This window comes from Myzus persicae, unplaced genomic scaffold (assembly GCF_001856785.1).
Source record: "Myzus persicae strain clone G006 unplaced genomic scaffold, MPER_G0061.0, whole genome shotgun sequence".
NCBI classification, from domain to species: domain Eukaryota; kingdom Metazoa; phylum Arthropoda; class Insecta; order Hemiptera; family Aphididae; genus Myzus; species Myzus persicae.
The window spans coordinates 599,472-615,323 of NW_019103945.1; the positions used below are offsets into that span (position 1 = coordinate 599,472).

A 15,852-nucleotide genomic window follows, 5' to 3' on the forward strand; every position below is an offset into this window, starting at 1 on the left:
TCAATATATGGTACTAATGTTTAGTTAAAAAATGTATAAAACTATTGAAAATGACCATCTAGAACGTGTGGTATAATTAAACTTTGTTTATTAGTTAAAAAAACACAGTATTGTACTACAACATTTGAGTATTGGTAGTCAAATATTTTTTTTAATTATGTAGTTATAATATAAATATAGAGTTAGAAATGCTACCGGTAGCACTGAAATTCCAATAGCCACTGAAATGTATTGTATTGGTTTATTATATGTCTCTTTGCAATTCGTAAAATATTAAAAATAATTAAACTACAAAAATGAAATATTTCGAATAAAACTTACTTTGTTCATGTTGGTCCAATTAAAAAAAATTTTAATTTTTTTATTAGGATTTAAAATAGTTTGTTTTTGCTTTTTGTTTTTCCTCCTCTTAGCCGTCCCACTAAGGACTTTTGGTTTCATCATTTTTAGAATTAACGAATTACAATATTAATAAGGTACGCTGATTAGTGATAACTGTTATTATGTGATTGTGTGTCCATGGCCCGAGCGTGTGTTTGTATGTGTTCTATGTTGAGAGTTATAAATAAATCAATTTTTTTATTTTATTTTTTATTTCCAATTTTAATATCACTGTGACACTGTAAATGCTTAATTTAATATTAATAACAACTACGATTTTAATTAAATACACTTTTTTTATAAAATTGATTTGCGCTTATGGGTTATTAAAAAGGTAATTTTTTCTGCGCTCATGGGTTATTTATTTTTGCGCTTTTGAGTTGCGTTTAGGTCTTATTTTGCGCTTATGGGTTACACCCATATTTACCTATTAGCTTACATAGTATGTACAGTATTTTTATCAGATTTAAGCTGAAATTGTATTTTTAGATTCCCCCCCCCGTAAATATGTTCAAGACCCGCGACTGATCAGTGGTCACAATGTTGTCGGGCATTTATTTATATTAACATAATTTGGCGTTTGATCCTTTGATCGTAATATCAATCTGTAAAGAAGAAATAATAAAGAATAATGTACATTTTCCATTTTTTTTTTTTTATTACAACTTCCTTAATTTTTCCTTTTGATGGTGCCCCCCCCCCATTTTTTACATAGAACCTGGCCAGGGAATGCATCACTGCATGCCCTGCCTCTCCGACTGTCGCGGCACTGCCGCGGAATACCTCCTATACACCTATACTTATCAGTGCTTTTGCGCCTCCCCAAAAAGTGATTCTTGTGATCCTCGTGCATATATACGACAGCATTTATACACATATATATATATGTATATGTATTGTATATATAGGTGCAGATAGTTTGTATAACACGACTCGATGACATGGTGAACGCAAAGCATCGGACATTGAGGGCGCATCGGCGCTGCTTGCCGACGACAGGCGTCCCCGCGGGCGGCGCGGTTGGTCGCGGCGGCGATGGTGGTGGTGGTAGTGGTACCTACGGTCAAGACCGAGTCATAATTATGGTATGGGGAAAAAAAAAGTCGGCAGGTAGGCGCATACACGCACACACACACACACACACACACACACACACACACCCACTAACACCCGGCCAGTCAGTGTTCGTCCGGCACCGTTGGCCGCCGATCGTCCTGACGGTATCACTGCGGTGCACAGTATTATAATATATAACACTATTGAATTTAGCAAAACAAAAATAAACATATATCAACGACAATCACAGTTTTCACCATCCGACCTGACGGCCGTCGTTTGCTTTCCGCTGCCGAGTCGGTCCAACAACCGAGCCACATCGTACGGTAGGTACCGTTGTCGGCGGTCGTGTCCGGACATGTGCGAGCCCAGCGATCCCGGTTAAACTCGACACACACGCCGGCGTGCGCCCACCCGACCGCGGCGGCCGGACCAGCTGCTGTCCGCGCGTACACAGGGCGACCGTGGACGTGATGCCTTGCCGTTCGAATTGAAACCCGGCGAATGGGACTATGGGAATTTGTCTGGACACAGGTAGAGGTTTATTTTGTTTCTCGGTAATAATAATGATAAGACGAGGATATCGTAGTACAACATTGTATTTGTATCGCGATAAACAATAATACTGCTCAAACGGTGGCGGACTGGGCTTATATTTTAAATGACGCATTTTAGTACAATTAGGTACTTACCACCACCAACACCTCCCCCCCTCCTTTTACTTGTAACAAAGTTACGGTGTAAATAAAATGTTGCCGAAAGAACCAAGACGCCTCAGCATGTGGTTCTGCTTCGCAGTCACGCTGTGCAATCATCCCCTTTAAAAAGTTGGCGCGGCTGCGACGAGCAAATAGCGTTTGAAATTGTTTTCCCGTGGGGGAGGGGGGGAGCTAAGGCTTGGATCCATATCGGATTTACTTGTGAGACTTTTCTGGTAAGTACCTACTTAAGTACTACAGTAAGCCCCTGCGCCTGTGCACCGCTGCATACTTATGATTGTTGAGGACGACATTTCTCTATACACTTAACTACTATATAATATTATAAAAAGAGTTGAAAAAAAATATTATAAAAGATGATAATCTATATGTTTGATCAAAATCGTTAACTGATCGCATCACACACATTCACGGTAAAATAAATACAAAATTATAAATCTATTTATATGCATAAATATCTGTCTGCCTCTTGTTCCAGCTGCCTAAACGGCTGGACCTATTTTGACGAATTTTTTTGTGCTTTTGATCGATTCCCTGGATGATTTAGATCCAATAAGGTGGGTCGTCCAAGGCGCTATAGGTTGTAGGGGAGATAATTAGTGGATATTAATATTTTTTTCGGTTAATCGAAGAATGCATCAAATCGAACTTTCACACATTGCCTATCAAGGTGGCTGAGTTGCTCTTATAGCCCCTCATCGGACTGTCCGCAATCAAAATAAAAGTAAAACATGAATTATTCATGTTGAGTTGGGAATTTTTAGCTGCCGACGAAGTGCATAGGATCAGCTGGTTTATGTACAAAAACTCTTTCCAAGTCGGCGTCAGCATATTGTATACACTTTCTTGATTTTTAATTTACGTAGAGTCATTAACTACATTGTGATTAAACGAAATTTTGCTTAGGCCGTTTGGCGGTAGGTATAGTGCTTAAGATTTTGAAAAAATATTTCTGATAAAATATTACTTAAAAAATTCAATTAACGTTTATATATATATATAGGTATATCGTATATGTTATCATATAATTTATTTAGTGAAGATTTAAACTTTATTGATCGACTGATTACCCGTTTAATTGATGTGTATCACGACAAGTTTATTTGATATTTAATATTTTGTAGCTTATTTATATTCTTGAAATAAAATTGTTCTCGTAACATTAATATATTATATACAATTAATTAATTTATTTTAAACTGAAGCGGGGTTGCCGGTTGGACACTCCTGATTTAAAGGGAATAAGGCTGTTGTTATAATACCTACGATTAACTCATTTTTACTGCTGTAAATCAAATATCACGAGTTGATACAATTTTTTGTACGATTCAACCACAAATTTAGACTATATATTAAGTGTAATATTTGAGTTACGTATTTGACATTGATGACATATATGTAAATATAATTATGCTTTTAGTTTTTATTGGCTATACTCTTTGGCTCATTTCGATTGTATTGATTTTAAAATTACATTACTTTAATATGTAAAATTACGAAAATGAAACACATTATATGTCTACAGATTCGGAAAAATATCGTCATTCTATAATATAATATGCAATATTTTTTAAGTTTGCAAACGGAAATTGAGCGATCTGATATGTAATTTATTTTTAAAATTGAATAGGTAGAAAAAACCCAGAATCAAATATGTAACCACCCAATAAAGTTATCATCAGTATTTTATGTTTTAAAAAGAAATTCAATTTTCCATGTTTCTGTGAAAAATGTCACCGTGTAATTAAATGTATTAATATTTCAAACACTTAATGTAAACCCTGAAGTAAATTAGGACATTTATACCATTTAACTATGTTTATTACGTTTCCTGCAAGTATGTGTAAAAATGTAAATATATATATTAAGTATACGTATTATGGTCTGATAAAATAAGATTAATTAATTTATGATATGCGTTTGAATATACGTTTTTATGACTACATATTTTAAAACATAAATAAAAATAAAAATTGAATTTGTGGAGGCAGGTTAAAATATATCTACTATACACATTATGTAATGATGACAGTTGCCCGCGAGATACCTCAATCATGGTCATTATAATATCTTCTTATTATTCGCATTTATTAATACATTTTGATTTTATTGAAGCTTTGAATATTTGTACACACAATTTACTGGCTTGATATCCTATTAATGCCAATAAATATTTTAATATTACGTTAACAGAATAGTCTAGTAACCACGTCACTTTACGAAAGACAAATACTAGGTAGTTATGAACTCGAATCATTTAAGTCAGACGTCGTCGACCTTAAACCAATGCTCCTAATATTAATTAAGAGGACAGTAGAAATTACACTTGAAAACGTTGAAGTTTCCATTTGGTATCGGAATCAATAAAATGAACTATCTCAACTGTAGTTGGACAACGCGAGTGGGCAACAGACCGTGCCCATGTGAAGTGTGTTCAATAAATTATATTCAATTATAATTATTATTATTATTTTATCTAAATTTATCATAATTTATATCTTCAATTGAATAATTTTAACTTGACAAAATATATATATATTTAATTTGTGTCGATATAATTTCATACACTTACGATACGTTTCATTATATTAAAAAGTGTATGGTTATAAAGTGAATGTAAGGCATTTGTTGAATCACTCATAGTAAATAATGCCAAGTAGGTAGGCAAATGAAATCAGAATAATTATTATGCACCGACGATTACATAATTTTATACTATAGAAAACTAGGTACTTTTTGTTTTGGAAACGCAATAGATAAGATAATTTACTTTCTAACATCCAGGCCAAGGGACGTCTCGTGGCGATCGTGCACAAACGATATGTTTATTTTACGAATTATTTTTTTTTTAATATTTAATTCACCTATAAACAGAAACCTGGTTATCATGTAGTAAATTCACAGCAAATCATAACAGTGATAATCAAATGAAATTTTCAAAGTTCATATATTTCCATTTAAAAATGTGTACCATAGTTGGCTGAGTAAATAGAAGTTACTAAACAATATTTTAATTTTGCCGTCTAAGGACAATAAACACATTCGATAAAGAAATTACGTGAAAACAGAAAATTAACAAAAGAATGATTGATAGGAATAAAATCCAACAAGAATGATTATCTTTCTGATGATGGACGCCTACTAACTGAAGTTATAAATTATTTAGTTAGACTTTTGGTTAGTTATTTTCTTAGAGTTTAGCTGAAACGTAGTTTTAACGGCTAACCTTGAAATATGCTAAAAATCACTAATTATGTCCTTAAAATATGTCCAATCACTTCATTATGTTGTTAAAATATGCCTTAAAACTGAAACATCAGATCTGTTAGAAAAATATTTTTATTAGTAAAATTATTGTTCGTGTTGTTAAAAAATAAACATGTTAAATCTTACCTTAAGTGGGGAAAAACTAGAACGTACCTACAGCAACAACGCGATATTGAGGAACTAACACTGATTGATTAAAGTATCCCCTGACTGGTATAATAATTTTACAATATAAGTATGGAGTCAGCGCGTAAATTAGAATATTGACTGTTAATAATATTTCAACTACAAATGGATATAAATTGAATATTTTTTAAGGTAAACACATTTTTTTTTGACCAATTTAAAGAAAAATTAAAATACTAACACTTGTTTTCAAATATATGTGAAATATGCATAAAAAATTACTATAGACTCCCTGATATAATTATGCAAATTTCTATGTCAATGAGTTATGTTTCAAATTAATACCTATTAGAAAACACTCAAACAAATCAAATTATTTGAAATACAAAAAAAAAAAAAACATAATTATTAGAACCGCAAAGATTTTTTTTTACAATTGCTTTATTCCCCCATCAGTCGAATTCTCAAAAATATTTGTCACTTTACACTGACTATATTATATCAGGTACTCAACGGAACGCAATGACGAAAACATGTCCATTCACACTAATGATATTAATTGTAATTATAAATTGTATACATAATTATTTTAATAACTGGGGTAATTATCAGTTATAAATCGACAGATTTATATAAATATTATGGAATACATGCCGTTATTTTACAAATCATTATACTAATAAGCCAACTGATAATTACTATTTAACTAATATAGTGATTTGTAAAAATAACGTCTGCATCCTGGCTGACATGATAAAACAATATACACTGTTGGCAGTAATGTTTCGATGTATCGAAAATAATTACTGCCGCGAAAGAACAATTTTTAGTTTAACCTATTTTATGTATTTATTGACTAGCACATAAAATAGTTGAAACAAACTTAGGTATCTTTTTACCTATTTGTACTCAAAACTAATAGGTACAAAACATTTTTTATACAAACATGACGCGGGTACCTAATTTTAATAATTTGGTTTTCGAAAGTCTTTAACTTGGTTAAGAACATTAATTTGCAATGTCAAACACTATACTCACAGTATTTGCGATAGGTAAATAATATTGATGTGATTATTCTTCCGTATATTATCGATTTATTATATACATTTACTACACACATTTATTCAACTCATGCTTTTGTTAATCAATAAATGTTATGACATTAATAGGTATTATAATTAATTAATCTAACCATCGGGAATGTAATAAAACTAAATTAAAGTGGGTATTTGGTATTATGGTCATTCACACGATACTCGGATACTGATTGTGTCTCATTAAATTTTTATATTTACTATTGAGGCTAAGAGTAAAGAACGATAAATACTACAAAACTAACCTTAATTTCTCAAGTCAAAAATTATTATTAAATAAAAAAAACTCACTTAAGCGTGTTTATTTTTCTGTTCGTCACTTTTATAATAATTGTATGTGCATGTAAACCTTTATAGGGTACTTACATATGTATACAGTACAGGTACATTAATTAATTGATTAATTGTTTTAAATGTATACTCAAAGTGTTGTGAGGTGGACAATTTTAATTCACTCGACATAATATGTTTTATAATATTAAAAAAAAAAAAAACTTTACTATGTATATTACAGTAAGGAAGTTTGCAAATCATCATAAAAAGTTGTTTCTAAACAAACATTTTTCTCGTCTACATCTGGAAAATATGAGTGGAAATTAAACACTGAAAATTATTGCTCATAAAATACAGTTTTCAATAATATTAGCACATAAACAACACAGAATAATTGTAACTACCTGGAGAAAAGTGCACTTATAAAAGATTGAGAGTATCATTTTTATCATAATTTAATAAGGTTTAATGGTAAATAAATATACCTTGTGAGTTCATCGACATTTATTTCTGCTACCAACTCTCGTAAACGTTTCATTTTATAACAATCGTGTGAATAATTTAGTTTAACAATATTTGTTTCGTCTTCGATATATTTTTTTTCATGTGTTTAAATAGTAACCATGGACAAATATAATGACTTTGTCATATATAGATAAATATAATATTTCGAGTCACATATTTGCAGCAAGTTCCTGTAAAATATTTAACTTTCATAAAAATGTATAAAACGAATTTGTTAAGCCGTCCATTTGTACCGACTAAAATTACTATCTTCAAATATTACAGTACCGCATACGCTTGAAAAAATCAATGAATATATTTACTTTTCAATACCAATCCATTGTTTCAGTAATTACGAAAACATAATAATAGGTTTATACATTCAAACTGTCATCAATTTCCTGCAAGGCAATAACAATACATTTAATATTCATACAACAAATTACAACGCACTTTAGGTGCACTTCGTATATGTATACTGTTTCTGAAATATGATATTATGTCTAATGCACCTTTAACGCGATCACGATTTTTGTAAAATAAATGTCAGTAAGGTTCAGTTAGATTAGTCGTGTCTGAATTTCAATGAGTACATTTTTATTTTGAAACAATTTTAACATTTCAGGGATTCGTGCCGCAGGCTTTTTTTCGTGTTTAATTTCGTATACTATTAACAAAAATGTATTACTATTTTTATTTCTATTATTTTTTATCCTTTTCCTGGAATATGCGACCATGCGAGTTAGTAAATATATTAATACATATATAATATAAAGTATAACACTAATACGCACAAATATTTTTTTCAAACTACGTTTGTCTGATTTACCTAACGCAATAGCTTATCACAGTATTACGATTATGTTTTTTGAAATGGATATAATTTTCGAAATAATTATACATTAAAAAAATCCCTAAAAATGATGATAAGCATTTCAGTACGAATGTAATACTTCGTGCATTATAGTAGCATATGTACTTGTTGCAGGTATGCTCAAAACAAGACAAGTTGTCTGTCACATATCTATGAAAGTATGAACTGTGAAAAATTAAATTTCTCTTATGACAGCCGCTAACGTTTTTTTGTTGTCGTTGTTGTTGTTAAAAAGTAAGGTTATTTTTTAATTAAAATATCTGCTTTACAATATTGCTTTGGGTCGTTATGCTTTTGACACATTTGGCTTGAAAAAAATGTCGGCATATGGATGGATTATGGATACAAGTGAGTGAATCCTGTCAGTTAATACAAAACAACAGATGCTCTGAACAATGGTATCATATTGGTATGTGGTACGTGGTAGGTAATACCTATATAGTCATTACACGAACATATTATCGCTGTGTTTTCGGCAGTGGATGTTTTAGACGAGTTCCCATAGTGCCCACCGCTGGAAAAAGTCCAAACACCGCAATGTGCGGACTAGGCACTCTGCAAAAGTCAATGCCCTCGGAAACGTACGCCCATCGCATATCACACGAACCGATAAGGCCTTTGATGTATTTTAACTATTCGAAACAATATGGACGGCTAAAAATTATTTTATGGCTAATGGCGTGCTTTTTAGCTTCAAAATGGGTTTACATCACATTATTGGCCGTGCGTATTTTCAGTTAACCAATTTAAAATAATGGCTGTGCTCGGAAATCGTTTATTTCACTATACATTATCCGTGCCACTGGAGTTATTAGTCCCGAACAAAATGTGTTCACAAACATTTTTTAAACATCACCAAATGCGTTTCCGTAATATGTCTTTGTGTTTGAAATAAATAATGATTTTGTAATAATGTTTCAGACGTACATTTTTTCGTGCATAGGAACAATCATTAAAAAGTATAGGCTTTCGTTGAGTTTCGTTTGGAAAAAATAACATTTATTTTCTTGGATTTCGTGTTTTTTTCGCACTTATATTCTTTAACACAATGTAGCTGAAAACACAAAAAAATATATGCATTTGTATCTCATAATAAATGGCACCTAAGTATTACAGAAAAACAATTATCAGTTCTAAGTAGTATTTTAGTAAAATACATTTTTAAATATATTTTTGATTATAATTTATAAGTATTTGGAAAAAATTTAAAATTTGTGTTTGAAAATAATATTAGAAGTATTTACATACTTTTCGAATCCAACAAAAATATTTTGATGGATTTCGTTTTGTTTTTGATAAACATAATATTTCTTTATTATTATTATTATTATTATTATTATTAAAATCAAATTATTACATAATTATTTACCCTATACTTCATTAAAACCGTTAACTGTTTAATAATTAATATTAAAATATTTCAGAATCAAAATATTACAATTTTTTTTATTTTCTTTCATTTCTCAGTATAAAATAAAGTAGGAAGTTCAAAGTTCTTATTTAGTATATTTCAATTACAATTTTAAATCAGTAATTACTAATTTCAAAATGAATCTTCCATCCACTTGTGGGCACGATTAAATTAGTAAAACTAAAAACTATTTGAAATGTATTTAAATTTAGCCAAGTTTTTGTATTTTTACATAAGTACTTTTTTTTTAAAATACATGTAAATGTATTTTATAATTGAATCAGCAGTTAAGTACATTATTAAAATGATTTCTTACATGACTATTACTTATTAGTTATTAGTTATATTAGAATATTATGCACGATTACATATGTTTATAATTATGGACAAAAATATAAACATTTTGTAGTCATTTTATTTTTTATTAATTCTTTGCATTGTATTGGTTGGTTTTACAATGATAAAGTGTGTGTTATTTTTTTGTGACCTTTCGAAGCAGTAAAAATACTTTGATTTTCTACTTCAGCATATTTTCTGATAGTGAATTGAATGTAGTAAATACTTTAGGGGGTCAAACATAATTGGTAAAAATTCTTGATAATCATCAAAAACTCCAGTGAAAAAATATCAGCAGGAAAATTGAAATTTTTAAGCAAAACCAGTTATTGACAAAATCGATTTTGATTTTTGGTTTAACTCTATAAAATAACCGAAGATAAATTGAATTTTCACCATATGTCCATATTACCTTTTTTTATACGCCTTAACAATCTATTTACGTTTTATTAGGTGTAGATTTTTAAGTTTGTTTTTTCTTTAGGGGGGGGGAGATAAATAAATACATTTATTCGTGATATACAAGGTGATTTTTTGAGCATGCTCATCTTATTTTTATGCTGAAACGGTGATAAAAATTCAGATTTTTGGAGTTTTTAAATCCATTTGAAATATTGAAATTTTCTGTACCTTTGCTTAGGAATGATCCTGTGGTAGTGCAAACTTCAGTTTTTCTAATAGGAACCTCTCTTTTTAGTTTTTACTTATAAAGCAGATTTTTTTTTGAGAACTTTGATGTATCGAAATCAAAACTGAAGCTAGTAGTTTTTGAGTTATGTAACTTTGTGTTATAAGGATAATAATGTCTACGGCAATGAGTTAAGTAAATAAATGGCTTCGACGGTTTGAAAAAGTTAGCAATGACTATTGATTTATCAATATTAATGATTTGTAAAAATTATAAGAGTATAAAAAATACTACCACTAACATTACCTGCATATTTTAATCTTAGTAGCACGCGGGGTATGAAAAGCACGGAACGCCCCTCTATTTTCTTTTACGTAGTAAACGATATTTTAAAAACAAATGTTACGATTTCGTATAAATCAAATCAAAGTTATACATTCTTTTAAGTACTTACTTCGGCCCGTGTGTACTGACACACCCACTATTTTAAAATACATATTTAAATAAATGATTTATTGATTCAATAGTAGGCCGATAATAATTTAGAAGAGTAACACAAAGCCGGTAGGTGACCAAGAAACGTATTACAACAAAATATAAATAACATTATGTTTGGCGAGGGTGGGAGTTCCTAAACGGTATGCTGTCGCCTATGAAGTTGGTATTTACTTCACAGAATGTACACTCTAGTATTTTTGAAAAATGTCTGGAAGAATGGCATATAAATCGCATGATTATGATTTCTGAATAAATCGCTACGAAATGATTTAATTTTAGTTAAAGTGTGTATTGTATTTATACATTACCCATTGCAGGCTTCTCCTCGAATGCAATTCTCCAATATTTAAATATCACGATTAATCAATTTACAATGTACATTTCCGTTTTCTATTTTGTTTTTTATACAACTTATTTGATCATTTTTGCAGTTTAAATTCATAATATTGAATTTCTGATTTCATATTATATTGTGTATTTTGGTATAAAAGGTAAAAAAAAGAAAAATGTAAACATGTTTATGCATACGATGACTACTTGGCCTCCACACGACTATAAAACTCAGTGAGGCCTAGTATAATCTTTACTAATTTTAAATAGAATAAAATAGAAAGTAAAATATTTATAGGTATACAACAGTAATTTATTCTATGGACTATCATTTGCTAGGACTAATTGTCCTGCTGAAAATATTCCTGAAAACAATGTATTTAACACGCCACAACAGTCAACATTATAGTTTCTATAATTTTTTGACATAAATCTAATCGCTGATGACGACTAAATGGGCAGCCTTGAAAGTCAGGGGATGGTTCAAACGCATCCAAACGGTCCATTGTGTCGTTAATAACTATCATACTGTAAGTGCACTTTTGCACTTTTTTCTGTAAACAAGTATAGCATTTTAAGATAAATTTAAGGGAAAAGAGGTGGCTGCGCAATCGGTGTCGAGAAGGTTGCTGTAAACGGTGAAATTTGAATTCAATGATTTAAAATCGTTGTATACGAGAAAAGGGTTCTGACAGTCGGTCAGCCTATGATATTACTCGGTATATTTTATGATTCGATTGTTATTAAAGTAATTTACTTTACAATATTATACATTAGCAATAAAGTAGGTCAGCTAAAACAAATTGCATTTAGATATTCCAATATCCTGGACTCCGCTATGAGTTTTGACTTTTACCTACATACAATATGAACTACTGTCAACCATCAAACGTATATTATTAATATCAACATTATCAGTTATCTAGGCACCTCATCATCGTCATAATATTATCTTTTTAATTTGTCTAATTCCTTGTACGATTTAATTATTCATTTAGACTTAACAAAAAACATTTTTATATTGACATGCCTAGACAAAACCATCACTGGACTTATGCCCAACTTTTTTTTAATATCCATTAACAGCAACTTCTGAGAAACCTTGTATTACATTTCGAAGTTTTTCGATCGAGTAAACCATTTGTATCAACAATAATTACAAGTACAATTGATAAATTCGAAAATTTCTAGTCTTTTTAACTAAGTTGTTCAAAAAGAGTCAAAATATTTTGACCATTTTAATCACAACTGTTCAAAGTCAAATTTGAAAAAATAAAGGGGGTTTAGCCCTAATAATTATAATGTATTACTACAGATCAGGAATGGGCAATTGGCGGCCCTCGAGCCTTTTTTATCCGGACCGAGCTACATTTTCAAATTACATTACAAACAAAACAAATGCTAATTAAAATGTATATTTTGGATGAACCTTTTTTCATGCTTTCTAGATTTTAATTTTCTAAAAATTGGTATTCTAGTAACTTTGGGTTTCCCATACCTGCTGTAAATGGATTTGTGTACTTTTGTTTTATTAACACAGAAGTGCAGAAGTAATATTGTTGTGTACGGCTTAGACCCTATTTTTAATATTGTTGGGACGATGACGATGTCGGTCTTGTCGGACTTGATGACAAGCCAGTTGTCGATTAAATATGCACGTGGGGAATTTCATTATTGTATAATGTACTATATTATACTCTTTCCCATCCGACGTATCGATGGTATTTTAACTCAAAAGTCTATGCACGTCGCGGTGGGGCTCAAACAACATTTCTCCAATGTGTTTTTGTTTATATTTTTAATTTACATTCCCGAAAACCTTAGGTAGTAAAGGGTTTGTTTTATCGTATTAATAATTTAATTATTGTTTAGAGGAAAATGTTAATACTTTTTGTTGCTCCGTTTACATTTATTATGTAGGTATTACCCGTATTAAGTGTATAATGTATATAAATTTATTATTAAAGGTCATTTCGGCGAAACCAAAGTACGTGTAGTATAAATATAAATTAAATATGTCACCAAATTTATGCAAATATTTTGAAATAATGCTCGCGCGCCTAGTGTTTTTTTTATCATGTGATATTAATTTTTCACACATATATTATTTGACTTTTGATTTTCATTGTTTGTTTTTCGAAATGGATATATTGAGGTAACCGTGACCCACTCCTATCAAAAATGTCCACTCTCGTTATTGTATTTAATAGGTAAACATCCGTCATCTATGTTTTTGTAAAATATGCACCTACCTATGGTTGTTGAGACGTTTAAAAGAAAGATAGTTATTAAACAATAGAGTGAAAATTAAAAAATGTGCAACATATTATGTACACTATACTCAGCTATGTAGTATGTACATAGTTATGATTCAGCTGAATCATTATTTTCATACATAGGAATTAAAAGGAAATAATACGGTAATTGCCTGGGTCATGGATCGGGCCCTAAAAATGTGACTGAATTTTAATAAAATATTTACAATAACATTATTTTATTTTTAATTAAAAATAATTTATTAAGTACTTTAAAATTATTTTTTACTATAATTGCTAAAAAAAAAAAAAACCATGAACAACAATATTTTCTACATTTTTTTGTAATTGCACAAATAATATAAAAAATAAATATTCCTTATTTGTTGTAAAAAAATATGTGTTAAACTACTCAAATAACAAAAATGAAATAAACTATAAAATATAGTTATCAAAATAGTGATTTTTAGTATTTTTTTAGTTAAGTTCTTTTGGGTTCCGAAAATATGACTTCCTTCAAGTTATTTTCAAACATATAAATTCGATTCCAGTTTCCTATATTGTAAGGGATAATGGATTCTAAAATCGTGTTGAATAAGCAAGGCTTAAATTATTATTTTAATATTAAGTTCAATAATCGATTGAAGTGGAACTCGACTCACCTGGCTCTAAAGTGATTAAAATTAAAATAAATATATATTTCTCATATTTGTCCACGGACCCCAAAATCGGCTCCAATATTGAATAATACCCAAATGGTGACAAACGGTCTGACACTGTGAAACGATTTGCAAAGCGTTTGTTTGAGTTTCCGATGGTGAAAATAGGATTATTTAGTAGGTATTAGTGTAGGTATTAAAAACACAATAATTTCAAATGTGGTTGTTTCAACCTGTATAATTTATATTCAACTATTTAGATATTAATTATTAATATTTTTGATTGTTATGACTTATGATCGTTCCTTTTTTATTTAGATAATTAAATAACTAGGTATTTATTCATATGAATTGGATTGTTTTTTTACATATTACGATTCAACACAATAATATTCTTCATTTTAATCTCTAAATTTTTAAAATATTATAGTGAATTGTATTCCCACCATGAATGTGAACATTGTTCGGTTGCGAATCGGACGAATTGAATTGTCCACGGTCCGATGTCACGCAATAACTATGTATGTTATACGTACATTTTATATCGTAAAATGCTAGAATACATATTGATTGATTGCAGCTCTATCGATTTGCATAATTTCTGAGCTGCAGTGGCTTGACCCGATTAACCACTATTCTGCGCACTCTTCGAGACTAAGAGTTTTATACAAATACATGTAGGTATGTCATGAACGGGTACCTTTTTCTCCAGTCCCCGTTCTGGTCTGAGACAGTGGTTTCGGTTTTTAGTTATCCCATTAACAGTCTGTGATTTGCTTGTATGTTTTCTTAAAAATATAAAATATAAAGTTAAGGTTATGTTTTTTAAATGTGCTTTAAATGTATGATTTAGTATCTGTTTGATTTGTATACATAAATAAAATAATCACGTATGTATACATATTATATAAATATCAAAATAAAAGATAATTTTAAACAACTATTTAAATTTATAGATTCTCAGAGAATTGAACGATTCTATAAAAACAAAAATATTAGTTTACCAAAGCATTCCTTATGCCCGGAAAAGTTAATCACGGAGGTAAGAAATAAAATTAATAGTGATTGCCACCATCAGTACCTCCACCGGGAGGCCTCTTCATTCGGTTATTTCATGTCATATTTTAATTTCATTCATACCCACATCTCAAGCCATTTATTCAAATATAACGCAGTAATGCTCTGCTGAATCTCAGGTGTCTGGAGTTATTGTAATGGATGTGTTAAATTTAAATTCAATAATCATTGTATACGAAAAGCAATTCTGGAGATAATCTTAAATAAGACGGTTTATCAGCCGATTACTTAGTAAATTTGATAATATTATTGTGATAAGAGTAATTCATTTTACTATTTGACATTGGTACCTACTGGAATAGAAAAAATTGAGAAGATGGTGTTGAAGAAAATTAAAGTATTTTTATCGTCCTAAAACGTGATG

At 30.0% G+C, this 15,852-nt stretch overlaps 1 protein-coding gene across 1 annotated transcript in view; it reads left to right on the top strand.

Annotated features, from left to right (window-relative positions):
* Window positions 1–1,557: 1,557 nt before the first annotated feature.
* Window positions 1,558–15,852, top strand: part of LOC111036740 (adenylate kinase isoenzyme 5) — a 44,211-nt gene continuing 29,916 nt past the window's right edge. The window contains exon 1 of the mRNA XM_022318877.1: window positions 1,558–1,971. Coding sequence (XP_022174569.1) covers window positions 1,950–1,971 — 22 coding nt within the window. The 5' untranslated portion in view covers window positions 1,558–1,949. The remainder of the gene's footprint in view (window positions 1,972–15,852) is intronic.